The 20,226-nt window shown below is 32.8% G+C and overlaps 4 protein-coding genes across 4 annotated transcripts; 2 read left to right on the plus strand and 2 right to left on the minus strand.

Annotated features, from left to right (window-relative positions):
• Positions 1–1,288: 1,288 nt before the first annotated feature.
• On the plus strand, positions 1,289–2,755 carry TRIADDRAFT_58150 (uncharacterized protein; the record flags this gene model as incomplete). The annotated part of the gene is made up of 1 exon (XM_002114027.1): positions 1,289–2,755. The coding sequence occupies one exon, from the start codon at positions 1,289–1,291 to the stop codon at positions 2,753–2,755; it is 1,467 nt and encodes a 488-aa protein (XP_002114063.1).
• Positions 2,756–9,184: 6,429 nt separating this feature from the next.
• Positions 9,185–10,558, plus strand: TRIADDRAFT_27354 (uncharacterized protein; the record flags this gene model as incomplete). Its single annotated transcript, XM_002114028.1, has 1 exon — positions 9,185–10,558. The coding sequence occupies one exon, from the start codon at positions 9,185–9,187 to the stop codon at positions 10,556–10,558; it is 1,374 nt and encodes a 457-aa protein (XP_002114064.1).
• Positions 10,559–11,778: 1,220 nt separating this feature from the next.
• On the minus strand, positions 11,779–15,660 carry TRIADDRAFT_58152 (uncharacterized protein; the record flags this gene model as incomplete). Its single annotated transcript, XM_002114358.1, has 14 exons — positions 11,779–11,813; positions 12,601–12,682; positions 12,767–12,895; positions 12,979–13,026; positions 13,109–13,215; positions 13,314–13,388; positions 13,468–13,567; positions 13,631–13,720; positions 13,801–13,855; positions 13,951–14,051; positions 14,453–14,563; positions 14,740–14,797; positions 15,078–15,220; positions 15,568–15,660. 14 exons carry the CDS (start codon positions 15,658–15,660, stop codon positions 11,779–11,781), a joined length of 1,227 nt encoding a protein of 408 aa, XP_002114394.1.
• A 2,222-nt stretch (positions 15,661–17,882) lies between these two features.
• Positions 17,883–20,198, minus strand: TRIADDRAFT_28052 (uncharacterized protein; the record flags this gene model as incomplete). The annotated part of the gene is made up of 12 exons (XM_002114359.1): positions 17,883–18,050; positions 18,140–18,211; positions 18,318–18,437; positions 18,520–18,591; positions 18,657–18,734; positions 18,814–18,877; positions 18,959–19,139; positions 19,243–19,333; positions 19,403–19,447; positions 19,671–19,862; positions 19,951–20,014; positions 20,119–20,198. Coding segments are annotated over 12 exons (1,227 nt in total), but the record flags the coding sequence as incomplete, so codon positions are not given.
• Between the last annotated feature and the right edge of the window lie 28 nt (positions 20,199–20,226).

Consider the following 20,226-nt stretch of genomic DNA (forward strand, 5'->3'; position numbering starts at 1 on the left):
AGTCGTTGATAGCGCAGTCAGTAGCCAGTGTACTGTGTACTGTACTGTACAGTATGTATCCAACGCTAGAATGGATACCACTCGAACAAGCTGGCTGACTCTTCCTACAGTTCGACTCAGTCCGGTATGATGGGTGTGGAAGACGCGTCAGTCAATCACAACTCGCTATTTCATGACGACAATAGATCTCCAAAGGAAGTTCCTATTGCTATTGTTCTCCACTTTAGTTTCTTTTGTCTTACTGGTTGCCTGGTCGATGTTACGGTTGCCCAGTGTCAGCCCATTGCTCGGTTCAACCTTTGTCATTGTATGGCGCTAGACTGCAATCACTCTCATACTTGATTCTACAAATTGTAAATCATCAATTGATGACTGCAACAACAAATATTGTAGACGAATTGTGAATTTCCATCAAAGTTGACAGCCAGCGTAGGAAAAGCGACATGGCTGATTTCAACTGACAGTTTCGATCTCGTCCAATGAACGATTGAAGTTGATTATCCACAGTTTTCTACCTACGCAGTTATCGCAAGTTCATCGATCTTGTGCGTTTATATAAACAACATTGCTGGTGATTCCAAATCTTTAACCAATTGTTAACGTTCATTAGGGTGGACAAGCGGTGTGGAAAAACGACTTGGCTCATTCCAACTCCATATTTTGATCTTGCTAAATCAACTATTGAAGCTGGCTATCTATACTTTTCCACCAACAGAGTTAGCGCATGGTAATCAATCTTTTACGTGTATAAGTAGCATTGTTGGTGATACCAAAATCTTCAATTAATTGTCAACATTCATAAAAGCGGACGGTCAGCATAGAACAACCACTCCACTGATTCTAGCTCAGTATTAAACTCTTACCAAATCAACCATTGATGTTGGCTATCAACAGTTTTCAATCAACTGAGTCATCGTAAGACAATCTATCTTATAATACGTCTATAAACGACATTGTTGATGATTAGAAATCTTGCAGAATTGACAAATTGTCAACATTCACAAGGGCTGACACACAGTGTAGAAAAGCGCCTTGGCTGATTCCAACCCGGTTTTGAAATCTTCTCAAATCGATTGTTAAAGTTTACTATCGAGAATTTTCTACTGACAGTACTGGGCTTTCGTGGGGGTAATCGATCTTTTATATAAACAACACAGTCGGTATTGAAAAACTTGACAAAATTTATCCTTCAAGTTGAATCTGCCTACTCCAATTCAAAAAAAAAAACTCCACGCTTGACGACATCATCAAATATTTATATTGACTGGTGACCAACAAGGAAAGAAAAATGGAAGACGAACTATTAGATGAAACACAACATGGAGGTAAAGTGGCGTTAGAATTTGTCCAGAAAAAGCGATTCTCATCCAAAATCTATGCGGCTATCGTGGTTTTTGTAATAGCAGTAATTTTAATAGCAGTCTTAATCACTCTCTTTGCTACCGGTATCATCGGCGGCAACAAGGCTCAAACTCCAACCAATGTAACCAATGTTACTATCAATGGTGTACCAGGAGAACGCTGGGATTATGTCACCGTTCGACCTGGAGCGCATATGTTCTACATGTTTTATGGCTCAACAAAGACAACACCTTCACGCGATCAGTTGCCTTTAATCCTATGGTTGCAAGGTGGTCCGGGTGGATCGTCCACTGGATTTGGTAACTTTGCAGAAATTGGCCCGTTAGATATTAATCTGAAGCCAAGGAAATCTACTTGGCTATCGCGAGCCAACTTATTGTTTATAGATAATCCTGTAGGTACTGGATGGAGTTACGTTGATAATTCCTCCTTGTATACCACCGATGTGGATCAAATTGCTTCCGATCTCGTCGTAGCTATCAAAGTTATATTCAATCAAATTCCTAAAATGAGAAAAGTACCATTCTATATTTTTGCTGAGTCGTATGGTGGAAAGATGACTGTAGCATTTGCAATCCAATTGAAAAAGGCTATTGCTTCCAATAGTATTCAATGCAATTTTCATGGAGTAGCCCTTGGAGATTCATGGATATCACCTTATGACTATGTTAACACTTGGGGACCATACTTATTTGCTTTATCGTTATTGGATAAGAAGGAAGAAAAATCGGTCCAATATTACTCATCCTCTATTGCACAAGCAATGAAAAATCAACAGTATCAAAATGCTACTAATTTGTGGCGATCAGCAGAACGATACATAGAATTGGTAACTGGGAATGTCAATTTTTACAATGTTTTATCGCATCGCTACCGTTTCTCCTCTAAAAAACGAGAGCAGTCGGAACAAGAAAAACTTGAAGCTTATTATCATTCTAGAGTTCGCCGATCATCGGGGCGCACACTTTCTTCAGTCATGAATAGTGACGTCAGGAAAATGTTAGGAAGTATCATTCCTTCTAATGTTGTATGGGGTGGCCAAGCAAATCAAGTCTTTGCATATCAAGAAATTGATTTTATGAAGCCAGTGATTGATAGAGTAGATGAGTTGTTAAATATGAATGTTACTGTTGCCGTCTATAACGGCCAATTAGACGTTATATGCGATACCTTGGGTACGGAAGCTTGGATGGCAAAATTAAAATGGAAAAATTTGCAAAACTTCCAAAGTGCTAAGAAGCACATTATGAAATTAAGCAACAAATCAGTTGCTGGCTTTTATAAAAAATTCAATAATCTGTCCTTATTTTGGATACTGAAAGCTGGTCATATGGTACCAATTGATGCACCTGACGCTGCACTACAAATGGTAGATACCATACTCACATTTTAATAAGAACGACCCTACAATTTCCTGATATACATGTATTTTCTCCGATGTATGTAGTTGGCATAATGCATACAGTATCTTAACACAGGAGTAGCTTTTAGTAATATGTAGTTTTGCTTTAACGGGTTTGAAGATGATATCCATCAATGGTTTAAAGTACTCACATGTATAAGATAGCAAATGCTACTCAAAAATACTTTGGCAATCTTAACTGTGGATACATTTTAAATTATCATAAGTCATTACTGCATGATACGATTAAATTAAACATGATTTCATGCCTTATTTCTTTATTCTTTATGTTAATATTATTCCTGATTCAATCTATAACATGTTATTAACTTATTCTGTAGCAATTATTATCTTTGCAATTAACGAAACATTGAACCATTTGTCATTTTAAAAATATTATTATACTGTAGCTTGATTTATAGGCTATAACCAAATAGAATAGATTTCGTTTATATCGTAAAAATTCTTTCTTGTTGTATATATATCAGGAAAATGTTATTAATAAAATTAATTTGCTTGTGATTTAAGACAACTAGAATTTACTCTATCGTTTGCAAACTATTACTTTGTAGCAAGATATCCAACAATAAGAATAAAACTACGTCTCAACAAAAGATGATTTATGAACGTTCTGATTGTATGTATAATAGTTAAAAATAGGGTTTAGTAGTTTTCATTTCTTTTATTAATAATACTTCATAATCTGCCATGTTATAAGAAATGGTCAAATTCCAGTAAATTCTATCTATAGGATGGCATTGTATTATTGACATCATGTTCTCATAGTATCAAAATCTATTTTTCTTGTTTTTTAATGTATTGCTATCTGGCAGTGGCGATATCTTACCTTTGTAAACGGCATTTCTATGTAAATCCTCAACAATGGCAATAAAAATCTGTCAACGAAAGACTGCTCTATCCGCATATTCGTTTCCTATAGCTCTCTAATAAAGTAGAGACTATTAGATTTCCGCCTGTAACTTAACAACTTTTTTTAATAAAATGTACTAATCGTATACTAGGGTAATTATGGTAATGATACTTATTTTCTCAATTATAGCAACTGTAAGATGAATAGAACTAGACTTGGTGATATATCTTGAAATTCGAAGAATTTTTTGCCAAGTAAACCTTAAATAGAATTATGGAGTAGTATCGTTATTTGAACGGAATCGTAGCAATATACTTCAAATACGTGTACACCACTACGAGTTTTTGATTAGATTGAATCAATTCTAGCCTACACGACGACAATAATTTCAGTAGATAAATGCTTCATCGCGCTTTGATACATTTAGAGTATAGTACATATGAACAGGTGCAGAGAAAAAAATATTGAGATTTCTGTAATATTTATTTAATTAGTTAATGATAACATAACCAGTATTGGGTGAAATCTTATAAAAATTTAGTCTATTTCTGTTTAAAACATATTGTAACTGCATTATGATTTCCTTTATAAAACAGTATTAATTGGCGTCAATTTATGTTTACGTAATTTTAAGGTGATGTGATCCAGGCAAAGTATATTTAATGATATGAATTACAAAGCATGTATGTTTAATTTTTCCATAGTTATACAAATTTCTTTTCATGAAATAGTGGAAATTGTTTTAGAGTCTAATTAAATGACTTTGACAAAATATGGTATACCGTAAGTAAGACACATCATACTAGAGTAGGTTGCTTTACTTTAAGGCTTTATTTTTTATGTAGTATACGTTATTTTCTTCCTATAACAGGGATAATCTCTCATAAATGTCCATAAAAGAGGTTTATTGCTATAGTTCATGATAAAACCAAAGCGACTAGGGTGTATATTTATTTAGTAATAGACTAAAAAATTTAGATCCATTAGACCATTAGCAAGGAATACTCTCTTGGCAAAACGGCCATAAACGACTGATAGTAAGTACCCCATAGAAAATACTGTATACTAAGGATTGACTAGATACCAAACCCTATTACTGCAAAGGATTACTATTACTGTATACGGATATGATGTAGAAAATTAATTTTTCTAAATATGAAGCAGACATTACTTGTATTTGTATATTTATTAGAATGATACAGGTATTTATTTCATTCTTATTGACAACTTATGATACATGATTAAAATCCATAATAGCAGGGAAAATTAAATGAGAATCTTTATATAATTTATATGGCTTTAGGATCTTTAATTAATTTATAGTAATACTTATTCATAAATTAGCTTGAAGTAAGGCGATGACAACAATAATAAAAATTTGATGTTAGTAAATTAGGTTAAAAAGACATTTCATATTGTATATTATTCAATAGCTTTACAAGGGATATTCGGCAAATCCTTTTCCTGTACCATGACTACAAAAGTTTATGATTAACTTTTGTACAGTTTCAAAGTACAGTCTAAACTAATATAATTTCTTTCTGTATTTCATTATTTAAGAGAAATTTCTCTATAAAATCTAATCAAGCTTTGAAAATGATTTCAAGTGGCAATATTTCACGATCAATTTATCAATAAATCATTAAACATTAAGAAATACCCAACTGCCAACACTACATCTTTTGGTGACTTTTATTTATTGTGATAGTTTTGGCATTAATATTGTAGCTTGATAAATGGCCTTGAAATTATTCAGAGTAATGAAATAGTTTAAAATATCGTAAAAGTTTGAAGAATTATCAGTTATTCTAGCCGTATTGTAATGTTAAAGGCGCATATATTACTATTCTATTAGAAACTGAATTTCTTTGTTCCTCGGCAAAGAGTTGCGTTTGTTACCTAAAGATAGCTATAGTCTTATTTATTATCTGTCATAAGTAATGGCTCTCTCTCTATATATCTATGTTAACTTTTCGAAATAAAAAAAAAGATGAACAAAAAAGAGAGTTGCCCTATACATCCTTGCCGCACAGGTTATAAATATTAACTTTTCTATTATATCTTTGACAAACAGTCTTTATTTTAATGGAATGCTTCACACATGCAATGGGCATTATAAATAGATTTTTGTTTATGCTTTATATTCTCTCTAGAATATGAAATACGCACATATATGGATTCATCGGAATTTCATAGCAAGGATAGTCTACAATCTTACCATTATTTAGTTCATCACCTGTAATATGAGACAGAAGAAATATTTATGTCGCAAACGTTATATTCCAATCTTTTATTTTTATTCTATAAAATAGTTCATCATCATGCAGTATTTTACTAATATCTAGTAACTTAAAGCAATTAATGAAACTCACCTAGGGTCCTTTCATCCTGCGATATCAGTATGCTAGTCTCTAATACGTACAGCTTCATGCGAAAAGATTTCGTTCTAAGATCGCGGATAAAATAGAGTTAAGATCATATTTTTTAATTTTTAGCCTTCACTATCATATTTAAAATAGCACTAACTACTTCTTTATTCATCTTGCATACTTGTAATTGCGATTATTTAATTTCAAGTGCTCCACAACTAAATGTAAAATGATATTATTTACTTCTTTACCCAAGTAGTACATTCTTACTCACGAACTATCCATTCTTAGAGATAAATATAATAGCGGTACGATATAATCGTTGCCAGTCTGAAAATATTCTATCATAGAATTTCTGTGAAGAATGACCTTCGTTAGTAAAAAACGGGTAGCCAGTTCGAATTAGATAGGATTTTCTGTATAAATCTATATTGTTTTAAATAAGGCATGTTATCCCTGTAATGGATCCAGCCTTGTTCAGTGGCTGAGTATTTCAGGAAAGAAGTACAGTAGTAGTAACCTAATTTTAATGCCAGTATATGTAAAGCTAAGGCATACAATAAACCGTATTGAGAAATAAAAGCTGATAATTAAAACTCTTCAGTCAATCTGAATGGCATAATACTGGATTTCTATTTATATAAATACTTTCGTATCTGGTAAACTAGTTCGCAGTCGATGGCTGTAATTTCAATGAAAGGAACGTAAAATGCTTCATTTTTGTAATATGTAAAGCTGAAAGTTATTCTATGGATGTTATTGAAGAATTGTGAGCATTGCGCTATTTACTTCTCAGTTATATTCCTTTCATTAAATTATATGAAAGAAATAGTCTTGCTAATAATGGTATCCTACTAGGAAAGAACATACAGACAGTTTTATTCGTCATTTGTAGTCGAATTTCATCGCTATAAAGCTGGAATACATTCTGAGTTGAACAGTTTCACGTTGCATTTTAAATTCATATCTTTTTTGGGGTACTCTTTATAAATTAGGCGTCATTAAATTACGAGTAGATTTAAAAGATGTTATAGACTTACAATGCCCTGTACTTTATTCGCTATTAATGGTCTATTTGCAAATGATGCACAATTTCTTATGGAAACTCTATATAATCAATCCTTCTCTAAAGTGCTTAGCTTCATCCATTACCGGTAATGCCTTATAGTGTGTCTATACGACTTATTTTTCGAAAATTCTGGACAAATCATATTTTTTGCTAACATTACGGTAACGTTAGCTCTAACGATGTTGTTGGCATTGCTGTTTAGGTCATTCTATGATTAAAGGCTAAAAATCGAATACTTGGTGTTGATTCCATACAAATATCGGAATATTTAATTAACGTAACACCAAAAGGATTAATGTAACATTAGTATAAATTTTTAATAGCTAAAGGAAGTATGATGGTCTTTAACTTTTGATAGTCACACTACAGAATTTCTTCATAAGGCTACTTATAACAATAAAAACGGAAACACAGTTTACAGCGGTTACAATGTTAGAGTAAATTCTAAAATTTTTAGTTTTCATCTTGACATTAGATCGAATAGCTTTGAAATGTTTTCAGTTTATTCCATAGAATTTTAATGCTTAAATTTTAGGATCATTTTCTAGCAGCAGAAAACGGGTTGGTATTGCTGGTAATTTTTAGATTACACTATCAGAATTTACTGCCCAAAATCACTGATAGTTTTCAGTAGCATTAAGGATAGGATTACAACTGCCAATTTTGGCTATAAAATTAAGGTTAAAATCATTATTCGGAGTAGTTGCAATAACGAAAAATAATTTCGATTTGCTATGATATTAAAGTGATTAAATCATACAGATTGAATATTTTCAGATTATTTCAATTAATATTTAGCATCTCAAATCAAATCCACACCGTTTTCAGAAACATAAAATAGTGACCAATATTAAGACTATATTATCATAAACGGTATTATAACTTCTTACAATAACGGACCAAAGAAAACTTCTAATTTACTATAGCGCTAAAGCAATAATATTGTACCGACTCAGATATTTTCTGATTCATTAGGATATAAATTTCAAAACTATATCTTAAAGCAATCCTACTTTCTGCTATAAAAAATTGGATCGTTGTGATCATTGAGCTGAAATAAAGGAACAAAGAAAGTTATTAATATCATTTATCACCATAAGAATAGATTTCCATATACGGAATATCCTTGCAAAACTTTTTAAAAAATAACATATTTTCATTCTAGCAGCATTGGCTATAGTACAAATAACGCTATTATACCGATTGCAAATGTAAATACTTTAAGAAAGGCAGTGAAAAATTAAAAATTTTCCTTCAATGCCCGACATTTTTCAAAATGTGAATTATTTACTTGATCTATTGTCCGCTAGGCGAGTTTCTAGTATGCATTAGCTAGTCTTTAACGTGTTCATCGAGACTTTATCAACCTATACACTGGCTAATTGATCATGAGGATATTTGATTAATTTAATTTTCTTTTTGCTGATTAAATATTATGACTGACCCCGTGGCGACCCGCGAATACTTATGGATAACTGAACACGCATGTCTAAAATTCTCAATTTATAATTAAAATTGAGCAAAATCTTTTATTCCAAATTTGTCAAGAATAAAGAAAAGTGCTATTCATCTTGACTGGATTTAAATTGATTGAAGCGATCACTGAAAAGAAAGTAACTCTTCAAAATTGTTGGCTATCAACATTATTAGAAAGACTAAAAATAAATTATAACGTTCCAGCAATATTTCAACTTCTTTACTAAATAGAAAAGTAAAGTACAGTATTTTTGATTCTTATTTTTAGATTTTATTTTCTCCTAACTAATATCAAGTTGATTTCTAGTTTAGAACTATCACATAGCTTATAATCATCCTTATCGATTAAGATTTGGATAAGGAAAATAGGAGTTAATTACCCTATACGTATCTATTCAATTTTGATCTATTTCGAATCTACTGCAACGGTATTGAAGTTCTAATAAACTGCGCACTTTCGGTTTGATCTACTTTACAAATTTGATATAGTGATCATTTTCTGATTAAATTATTGACTAACGAAGAGATTTTCCTGTTTACTGATAACACGACAGATTAAAGATTACTTTATTTTACAATAGAAATTGAAGATTTAAGTTTAAAATAGCGAAGATTGACAATCTTAAAATGTTAACATGCTGTTAAGACATCAAAACCCCGCTAAGGTTATTTATAAGGCAGTCCAGTTTCTCCTTGCGGTAATTACTGTTGCAGCAAGCATACGTGCTGGGACTCCAAATATCGTGAAGGAAGGTGCGGACACATTGGTCAACAAAAATACTCATATTCCTACAGATTTACTTGGCAAGAAATGGTCTTATGTAACTGTTAGACCAGGTGTGCATATGTTTTGGTGGTACTATCCATGCAGAAACAGTTTCAAGACCAAAAGCCAACAAATACCATTAGTGATATGGTTACAAGGTGGGCCAGGAGAAGCTGCTAGTGGTATGGGAAATTTTTTAGAAATTGGTCCGTATGATATGCATTGGCGTACTCGAAATACAACTTGGGCCAATAAAGTTCATTTATTATTTATTGATAGTCCTGTAGGGACAGGCTTTAGCTACGCTGATGATTTATCGTTATATGCACGAGATGAGCACCAAATTGCTACCGATTTATTCTCAGTATTAAGAGATTTCTATAGCGCAGTACCAGATATGCATCAATTGCCCTTGTACATCTTTGGCCAGTCCTACGGTGGTAAAATGGCAGTTTCATTTGCATCTTTACTAACGCAAGCCATTGCTGATACTAGAATCCAATGTAATCTTACTGGAATCGGCCTATTCGATCCATTAATATCGCCTATAGATACTGTGACATCCTATATTGATTATTACAAAGCTTTCTCTTTAATGGATGACAATGAAGCTAAATTGGCTCATGAATACGTTTATAAAATTACCCAATTAATTAATAAACAACAATTTGATCAAGCATCCACAACTTTAATACGATTGCTTACGTATATCGTAGATGCTACTGGTCTAGTTGATGTCTATAATGTACTTCGACATGTTGATCATAATCCATTTACACCATCTCATCGTATCAACAATAGTAGTGAAGAAGTATTATTATCACAATTGATGAATGGCCCAATAAGGAACGCATTAGGCAACATACCTCAAAATTTAACCTGGTATCCTGGCAATGGTCAAGTCTATCAAATATTAGGAAACGACATCATGCAATCAGTTACCGATAAAATAGATGGCCTACTAAGTGATAATATAACAGTTGCTGTCTTTACTGGCCAATTTGATGGTTTAACTAATACCATCGGCACACAAGCATGGATAGATAAACTAAAGTGGTCAGATTTGTATCAATATCAGCAAATTGATAAAGTACCAATATATGATCAGGATAATATCATAGCATTTACTAAGAGCTATAAGCAATTTTCCTATCATTGGATACTAAATGCTGGCCATTATGCAATTAGAGACGCTCCTGATACTACATTTACACTTTTCCAAAAAGTTATTGGTGTTCTTTAATTTGCCGATTTATTATTTAAATGCTGATTGATCATTATTCGTTATGGGATAGATCCGATAACCTCATCAATTGTTAGCAAGATTATACACTTTCAAGTCCGTTAGAAAAATAGATTGTATTCTTGATTATTTCTGTCTCTCATTTATACTTTCTCAAAGGAGATGACTTGCATAATTCTTTATTCCGCCCTTTGATTGATATTTTAAATTATGATGTTTTTTCTGAAAGTTACTATACCTCACTACAAAGTACAATTATATTAGATACAGATTATTATGCAGCTACTATGTAGCTTAAATAATATTCTTGGCCATAAACTCAACTATGTACAACTTTAGTCTAATGATTGCGAATATCCTTATTGATATGCTTTCTTTACAACTTACAGCTTCTTAAGTAGGATCTAATCTAATTTCAAAATACGAAATAGAAGAAAATATTGTCACTGTGTTAGTTGGTATATTGGTTAATTACTATGGAGTAGCACAGATATGAATGATAATTTTACTTAATTTTATGTAGGCTGTCGTTGCGCTAACAAGGCACTAAAAAATTGGAATTGTAATTGCTTGCTTTCCCGAAATCATTACTATAGGAAGTATTACGCAAAATCATAATTATTAAATATTATTAACGACTTAGATCAATTACTGCTAGAGTAATAATATCTGGATTTCATTCGTTATAAAGTAACTGTCATATTTTTATACATGGTGTTGTAGGGCTTTAATTAAAATGGGAAGACTGACTTTACAGTAATAAATAAATAACTACATTTAATTAATATACATATATAGCCATGTTATAAAGAAATAAGTTTAAAACTTTCCCTAGATCTAGGCTACATAGTGATCAAAATTAAAACTTACTTCATGTGTTAAATATGTATTAACTACCGCTACAGTAATTGCAAATTAAATTATATTTATACCTACACTGCTTGATGTTGGCTACATTCTGAAACTAAGCATTTATATTAATCTTTGCGTCAGCATTTGCAAACTCTACGACGCAAGGATTTTATTGACAATATGATAGTAACTTTACAGCAAGACTATATTAAACAAAACTCTACAGCAATATTATATTCAAGAATCAGGTCGTCCACGAATAATGCTGAATTACATTTGTGTATAATGCTTAAGTATATAGAAAGATATTCGACGGATAATATAAGTATAACAGAATATAATTTTAGTAGGAAGCCTAATAGCATAATTTAGAATGATCGTAATTTAAAGTCGCATTCTTTCCCTAATGTAGAAAAATGAGAATAATTTACTATCAAATATATTATATCACATGGCATCAGATTTAATTGATAAAAAGCGCGATTAGATAATGCTATCCTTTGTAGGAATATACTGTATATGTCAGGTCTGTGAGTAATTAATGATAGAATACTCGGCCATAAAATATTGGCCAAATTAAATATTATCAAATCATATAGATACATACAGTCCACGACAGTTTTATACAAGTAAGCTTCTATAAAGGAAGGCTGTATAACATTCTTATTGCTATGAATACGTAACACAAAATCTTTCCGTGATTTTATCCCTGAAATAAGTTGACTCGATTACAATCGGTTGTTCCATTGTTTTTCGGTGATTCTTGCACCGGTGCGAGACTACTGCCCGTTTGGGTTTGATCATCACTAGGACTTTGTTCTACACCAGAATCCACACTATTGATATATAACGTATTGAATGTAAATTAGTGCTAAATTTATGTCATATCAATAATTTAATTCAGTTGGAGTCCAGCAAATATATAAATCATACACACTTTGTCGTGTGACCAGCAATTTCAGTGTCTATAAATTTATATAATTCAGATGTAGAGGGAGTCTTGATTTTGTAGCGATCGTAACTAGCCTTTCCGGCAACCGGTGTGGATAAGTCTTACGAAAACGATTTTGAAAATGATTTTATAGCTTCAATAACTTAAATTGTTCATAGCATAATGCAAAAGTACAACATAGCATTAAAAGCTGACGTATTTTAATTATAATTACTTTATATTAATAATAGTCCCATACCTTGTGATTTCTCAAATGATAGAGGAGATGCACCAATTTGTGCCTCTAATAAAGCCACTCGATCACTTTCGAATTCTTTTCGCTAACCAAATATAAATATATCATCAGCTAATCATATCGATATAGTAAAAATGTAAAGGGAAAGCTTGAAAATTTATTTTATTACCTCGCGGTTTAATTTAACGGCAGCTTCTGCCACAAGAGCCCTTTCCTTCTCAAGAGATTCCTTCTGCTTTCGTAATTCAGCCTTTAAATTCTCGACCTCCTCCTTCTCTGCATATAAAAGCGACTCATTCTGGAATAATAACAATATATCTAAAATGAGTTAATGCTAATTAAACTATCGATTTCAAATTGTACACGAAATTAAAAATTTACCAAGACATGGGTATCGTTCTTGATATCACTCTGAGCATTTTGGAATTCCTGCAGTTGTATGTAACATGATATTATATTGTAAAAGATTTTAAGAAATTGATAATAGCATCATAAAAGATCCTTGACGTACATGAATAACTTTGTCTCGTTCCGATATTTTTAATAAACATTCCTGCAATTCCAGTTTTAGACTATCGATTTCATTCACATTGGCATCTAAATTTTGACCAGCAGTGTCTTCAAGAGAGAGTAAATAAGTTTAACGTATTAAAAACATTAGAAGTATTTATAGTGATTGCCATCAATAAAGACTGTAATTAGTAATTAGAAGAAACCTATCGTTTGTTTAAGGGATGACAAAATAGCTTTATCAAAGTTATCCCACATATTCTGGAGAGTAGTTTCAATAGCTATAAATGAAAGATTCAAGATGTTAGAATCAAGATCAAAATTGTAACTAAGACTGGTATGTTATGGCAATTCACTTACAATCCCTTGACATCTCAAGTGGTAATTGAAAAATACCGTCAGGTAAAATATTTGGGTCCAACTGCTGCAAATTTTCGTCTGCAGCTTCTGCAAGATTGTGCTGAAAGAAAAGCGCACTTTTACTATTTGCTCAAATCACATACATAGACGATGATGATGCTACCTTTCCTTCGAATTTCCATTGTAGTCGTACTAAATTGCTATATATACTATTGGCAAAGTCCCGATAAGTACTATTTTCCATTATCAGATCCTACGTCAAAAAGTGTTAAAATTAGTAAAAGTAAATGCCTTTATCTCACATTTTGAATCCTATAAAAATTTATAGCTTACTTTTACTTTATCTTCGTATCCACACACGATTGATTGGTACATTTCTTCATCATCCCTGTACAGTAGGAATAACATTACAACTTAAAATAACCCGATAAATGGACTTAGAGAATGACATAATTTGAATACTGGTAAAATTATCGTTCATACTTAGCCTTGGTCTTCCATACAGCACGTTTACCGTTAGGATTCTGCAGTGAGTTTAGAACATCCATGCCAGCTTTTTTTGCTTGATTTTTGTCTGACATGAACTGAGTTTGATTAAAGAATGGCCGTATATTTTATAAGATTAAATATTGTATCGTGATTTGATATTAATTTTTGAATGAGTAGAAGTCATGTCATATCTTACGACGTTTAATCTCTCTTTTAGTCTTGTATTAATTTTTTCCATTTTATTCATTTCCTTTTTTTGCTGATTTTTTATATACTGTACGTTGCTTCTTAATTTCTTCAGCTTTAATCAATTTCATATAAGAATGAAAATGTAAGATACTCGTATATACATGCAGTAGTTCATAATTACATGTGTACAGTATATACGTGGACATTACAAAAATGATCGGAGATTAAATTTGAATCAAACCTTGATCAATATTAAATATGTGACAATGCGTAGCTCAAAGAATTTTAATAATTGAAATCTCCATACCTCATCCTTTTCACCTTTTAATTTACTATTCAACGACTTAATTTTCTCTTCTAACTGTCGATTTTGCTCGCTAATGCTTTGATTTTCTCGCAACGATTTGTCGAGTTCGTCCTATTGCAACGAAAAGTCAGTATAAGAACTAGCACGATAGTGTAATAGATTTTATTAAGTTACGGGTAAAAACATGGTAACTACGTCAATCAGCAGCAAAATCGGAGCATGTCTACAAAATGAAATGTTTGATTTTGTGCATACTAACCAATAAACAGAATTATCAGTATCTTTACCTTGTATAGTTTTTGACTTCTTTGAGCGGTTTGCATATCACTATTGCTTCGCAATAGTCTGAAATTATTAAGACGACGAACTTTTTTAGTGCAATAGATGGTAGTGCATACTCTAATTATCGAAGCGCTAGATACTTAAGTTAACACATGATTACAGTATTAGATCGACATTCGCATAGGTGCAGCGTGGAATAAATCAATATAGGAATAAGTAATATGATTATAGATTAAATTGCATAATTATGCATTTAGTAACCTCATACAGTAATAGGATATATGACATGTCATAGGAACTTGACTAATAATTAATTGTATTATTTATATATTATTATCGTTACTTGTCTTGGAGATCTTCTCTAATTTTCATATCATGACGATGTTGTTGTAGTAATACATATAAGTGATTCAATAATTCAATGGTTAAAGTACGCGAATTTTCTGATGACGTTTGTAGGGCCTGAAATCCATGTACTTGTAATTCCTAGAAAAGTGTATTAAAATGGAGAATTAATCTTATTACCCTAACCTATCCATGAATATCATCCTTATCAACTGTATTACAATATATATCAAAGAAAATCTTATGTAGCTGGAAGCCTAAAAGAGGTCAAACTGTATCAATTTGAAAAATACAACTCATTTAATGAACAGAATAGTAATAGTTCTGAGGCACTACTGTACTTTATCCATGAACAAGTGAGACACTGCAGTATCAGCAGGTACGGTTTCTAATGGAAATAGCTCAAGTTTAGTCATGCTAAAGTAATTTGTACACTGAGTTACGTTGTAGTGATTCCTAGTTAAGTGATGATAAAATTTCATCCATACCTGGTTCATATACGTTATACAGTCGTTAACGTTATCATCACCGGAACAAAACCGATTTTCTTTTTCTTCTTTTAATGCATAAAATGATTCCATGTTTGTTGTTTCAAGTTCTTCCTTTACCGAAATACGTGTGTGATTCAATTGCGAGTAAACTACGATCGAGTAATATAGTATGTTATCAATTTCACCAATGATATCTAATTTACGCTATCGAAGACAATACGCCTTTGACTTTACTATTCTGTGCCAGTCAGCAAAAGGTAGATACGTATTTAGCAGCAACTAAAATAAGTCCGGTTATGATTGATTACAAATCAGCACCAGAATATTCGAGTTCAAGGCGTGAAAAATAACAAGCGAACATTTAACTTTGATACGTCGATGAATGCACAGTCAGTTCTAGCCTTGATTCATCGAATAGTAAGTATCCAGTACACTTCCTAGTGCTTCTAATCGAAAATCCGACAGGCTCTTAGTGTAATAAATCATTTACAGTTAATAATATTCTTCCTAGTTTGCTGGTTGTGAGTGATGCAGATTAATTGATTTATTTACTAAATTAGCAACCGTAACAAATTTGAAATATTGCAAACCGATGTTACGGATATGCGCATGCTCGTGTCAGGTCGCTAAGTAGTTGTTTTCGTCTACGATCATGTATCCGCTGGTGCATTCTCTATGACGTTATAGCCAGTTTGGGTACTTTCCCTGCGAAGATGTTACGCCGTGTATACTGCATTACACGCTAATACACGGTATACAGTAACTGTAATCACTCGGCCATCCACCAGTACTGTACTAGCGTACAGTATGGAAAGTATCGAGCTAGGGGTCAAAAGGGGGCGCGCACCATTGTTAGCCATGTTTTGAAATTTTTCCTTCGCAATCTATAAAATGTCTCTTGCTCGATGCTTTACTTTGTCGTGTCTGTAATAAAATTCATGAGCCAACAGGAATAAGCTTTCTCCACTTCATATATGGATATGCAAAAAGTGACGCATGAACTAGTATTTTCTCCTTCAACAGCAGACGGCATGACTGCAGTAGAATGAAATGTCGTGTTTTCATTCCACAGCTCTAAACAAAAAGGAAAACTGCTCTTCTAAACGTTACATTATGCGAGTATATAACTAATTACTTGAAGACGGAAAGCTTCAAGTATGTAGTCTACTTTTTGTTGGAAAGCTCGTTTGCATGCCCGTGATAGGATGTGACTAGTTCAATATTATTCTCGGAGGCTCACGTAGATGCAGGAAGGAGTCAATGATTGTGAGTATAGGAATATGCATTAGTTTTTGATTTCATCTTCATTCAGCGTTGAGGTGCAACCGCGATAGGCACTCATCCATTTACATTTTATCTTACACTTGGATCAGTATAGTCAATTCTTGGGCTTGTAGTATTGGAAATATGTCTGTAAATGTAGAGTTAACCGTAGAGCACATTCACATTCGGCTTGAACTAACCAATTTAAGATAAAAATAAAAAGTGTATGTCTTTTCCTTCTATCATTCTCAACTTTCTTTAGCAGAACAGAGTTGCTCATTTACTCCTATTCGATTTAAACTCCTAATGAAATTAATGAAAACTACAATGCGGGTGCCATCTGAATACAGTATAATAAACGTACAGATTACTTTGGTCTAAAAGCGGAATCATTCCTTTCAGATTTGTTAACCTTGTCACTATAGCGGATGCTATATAAAAGCTGTAAACACATTTAGATAATTGAAGTAATTTTTTCTAGTTAATGCATCGTAGATCGAACCTCTGACACCCCTAATGCATCCTACCCTAAGATATATGTAGATAGCAAAAAGTACCGCAGGAGACATCTATTAAATCTTTAGAATTTATCACGGGTTTGTAACAATACTAGAATGCCTTTGCAATGATTCAGTAATGAAGCTGAAAGTAAGTTTAAAATAAGTTTAATAAATGTGAAAAAAAGATAATTTAGGTTGCTATATAGGTCCAAAAGGTATATGGGCTTGAGGTTTATTTCTAAACTTCCATAAACTTTTTTTATTTCTAAAAGACCAAATTTTCGATCAATTTATCATCATTTAAAGAAAATGAATATCATAATTTTCTCTGCATTAAATTGGCATGTACGTAAAATATGAACAATCCGAGGTACATCTTCTCGTAAAATAATGATTCTGTGTGATTCTTTATGTAAATGCTTGTAACTTTGAGGCTCTATCAGGCATGATACATAACTCCGAGCTTGCAGCTCGTTCGCAAGACCATCATTTCGAATCTTATAGTGCATTTGCCAGAGCATTGGAAGAAACGAAAGCAAACTTTTGATATTATTTGAGGTGCATTAGCATTAAGTGAGGATTTTCTACGAAAGACTTCCAAAGATTGGAAAAACGGGCCATCACAGCTCCTTCAATAATGCGATGATCTGCAGACCAGCTAACGTTCATTAATTTAGCTTCATGCACTTGTCCACTCTCATTGAATCTTGGAACAACCTGCCATTAGAATAATAGTTTAAAAAGAACATAGATAAATAATACAGTGGTTGCAGACATGACAAAAACGTTTATAAAATTAGAAATACCTGTGTTCGGCCGAAAGCACCAATAACCACTTGCGGAGTCAGTATAACAGGGTGTGAATAGGTACCTCCAATCTAAAGAGATGTATCAATTACAAACGTTAGAATTTGTGATTACTTTAATTGGCAAACTATATTCTATTCCAGCTTTGACAAAAAAATGTTACGACTATACACGTACAGATCCAATGTTAGACAAGGTAAATGTACCACCAGATAAATCATCCACTCCAAGTTTTCCAGCCATGCCTAATTCTCTTAGTCTGCTAAATTCTAATGACACGTCGACAAGTGATAATTCCTAGAAAAGAGTGTGCATCATTTGGCTATTCCTACGGTTCTTACCAGATTTTAAAGATTTATTTCATACTCTATCTCGGTACCTGAACATTCTTGATATTCGGTACAATTAAGCCTTGTTCAGAATCCATAGCGAAGCCAACATTGTGAGAACTCTAACAACAATAACATGATATCGAGTCAGAAGCCATAAATTAAGAGTAATTTTTGATATTCATACCTTATATATAATATTTTCACAGTTTTCGTCAACGCTGCTATTTAAAATTGGAAATTCTTTTAGAGCAAGCGACGCCGCCTAAAGTGAAAGTAATAAGAGTTGTATAAATACTATTTACTTCATCAAGGAAGCAGAGAAAAGAGAACTGCGAATCTACCTTAATGAAAAAAGGCATCATTCCTATTGGAGTACTACCGCTTTGTTTCCATTTTGCGATTAAGCTGAAAGGGATTCGATAAAATACAAAATCGATGTATTCTACTATCAAGGGTAATAGTTAAGAACTGTATTTTCATACTTACTCAGATAAGGCATTCATAGAGATTTCATCACAATATCCAAACTGAGGAACTTTCAATGATTCGGTCATGGTTTTAACCATAGCCTTGCGAATTCCACGTATGGGAACAGGAACACCATCGTCAATGGGCGATTGCTTAGGAGTCGGTTTCGACGAAATAGGCGCAGGTTCTTTAACGGTTTCTGAATGATATAATGTGTGCATTAACATTGCGAATTAGATTGCAATCTTCTTTGTAATGCTGCAAAATTTTCATTTCCCTCGATGATTACTATCGTAACTTACCTGAAGCTTGTGGTTGTTCAAGATATCGAAGCATATCTTCTTTTAAGACTCTCCCATCTTTTCCTGTAGCGGGTACTTTTGCCAGATCAATCTAAAATCAAATATGAGACTTTAAATTATAGCATAGAAATGCTATTACAATTGTTCTAGCAGTACTGACTTTATTTTCCATAGCAATTTTGCGAACAGCAGGAGTTGCTAACACCTTGTCAATGTTGAGATTGGCAGCTTCCACCTAGCGAAATAGATAATAACATCAGTTGACGCCCATGAGAGTAGAGTAGAGTAGAAGTGATGGAGGAATTTTAGTATTGGTGAGTTATTGGTTGGAAACTTTTGTTCATTACGGTTACTTTGTAAAGCGTAGACTATTCAATAGAACTTTTAGTGTTTCCAAACTACTTCAAGTTGATTATTTTCATTAATACCTTCCTGGACTGGGTTGCCTCTTTCGGGGTAGAATCCTGCTGTTCTGGAGTACTTTGAATGCCTTCTGAGTCGGCTGCATCATCATTTAATTCAATGTCAATTAGTGGAGTACCGACATTTGCGATATCATCAACCTCGTAGTAGAGTTTTGTAACAATTCCATCGTAGCGACTTGTGATTGTTACAGAGGCCTATCATTGCAAATAATTCATGTTAATCACTAAAGCATCACTGTAGGACAATAAGTTTGGTTTTCTAGAGACACCATCATAGGCTGACCTTGTCACTTTGCACTTCGCATACATTATCAAACTGTGCAACAGGATCGCCAACTTTAACAAACCTAAATTATTCCATTTATGAAAAGCGTAACTTATAATTTGCCAGCATAGAATCGATACGCAAAATAGATTAATATGACGGATTCATTTTTTCATGTAGAATTACCATTCTTTGATACTGACTTCGGTGATACCTTCACCGATGTCCGATAAATTGAAGGCAATCACCTTTCCCAACGAGGCTGTCAATAAAGTAGAGAGTGGATAAATAAAT

Source organism: Trichoplax adhaerens, genomic scaffold (genome assembly GCF_000150275.1).
Source record: "Trichoplax adhaerens TRIADscaffold_7 genomic scaffold, whole genome shotgun sequence".
Taxonomy (NCBI): Eukaryota; Metazoa; Placozoa; class Uniplacotomia; order Trichoplacea; family Trichoplacidae; genus Trichoplax; species Trichoplax adhaerens.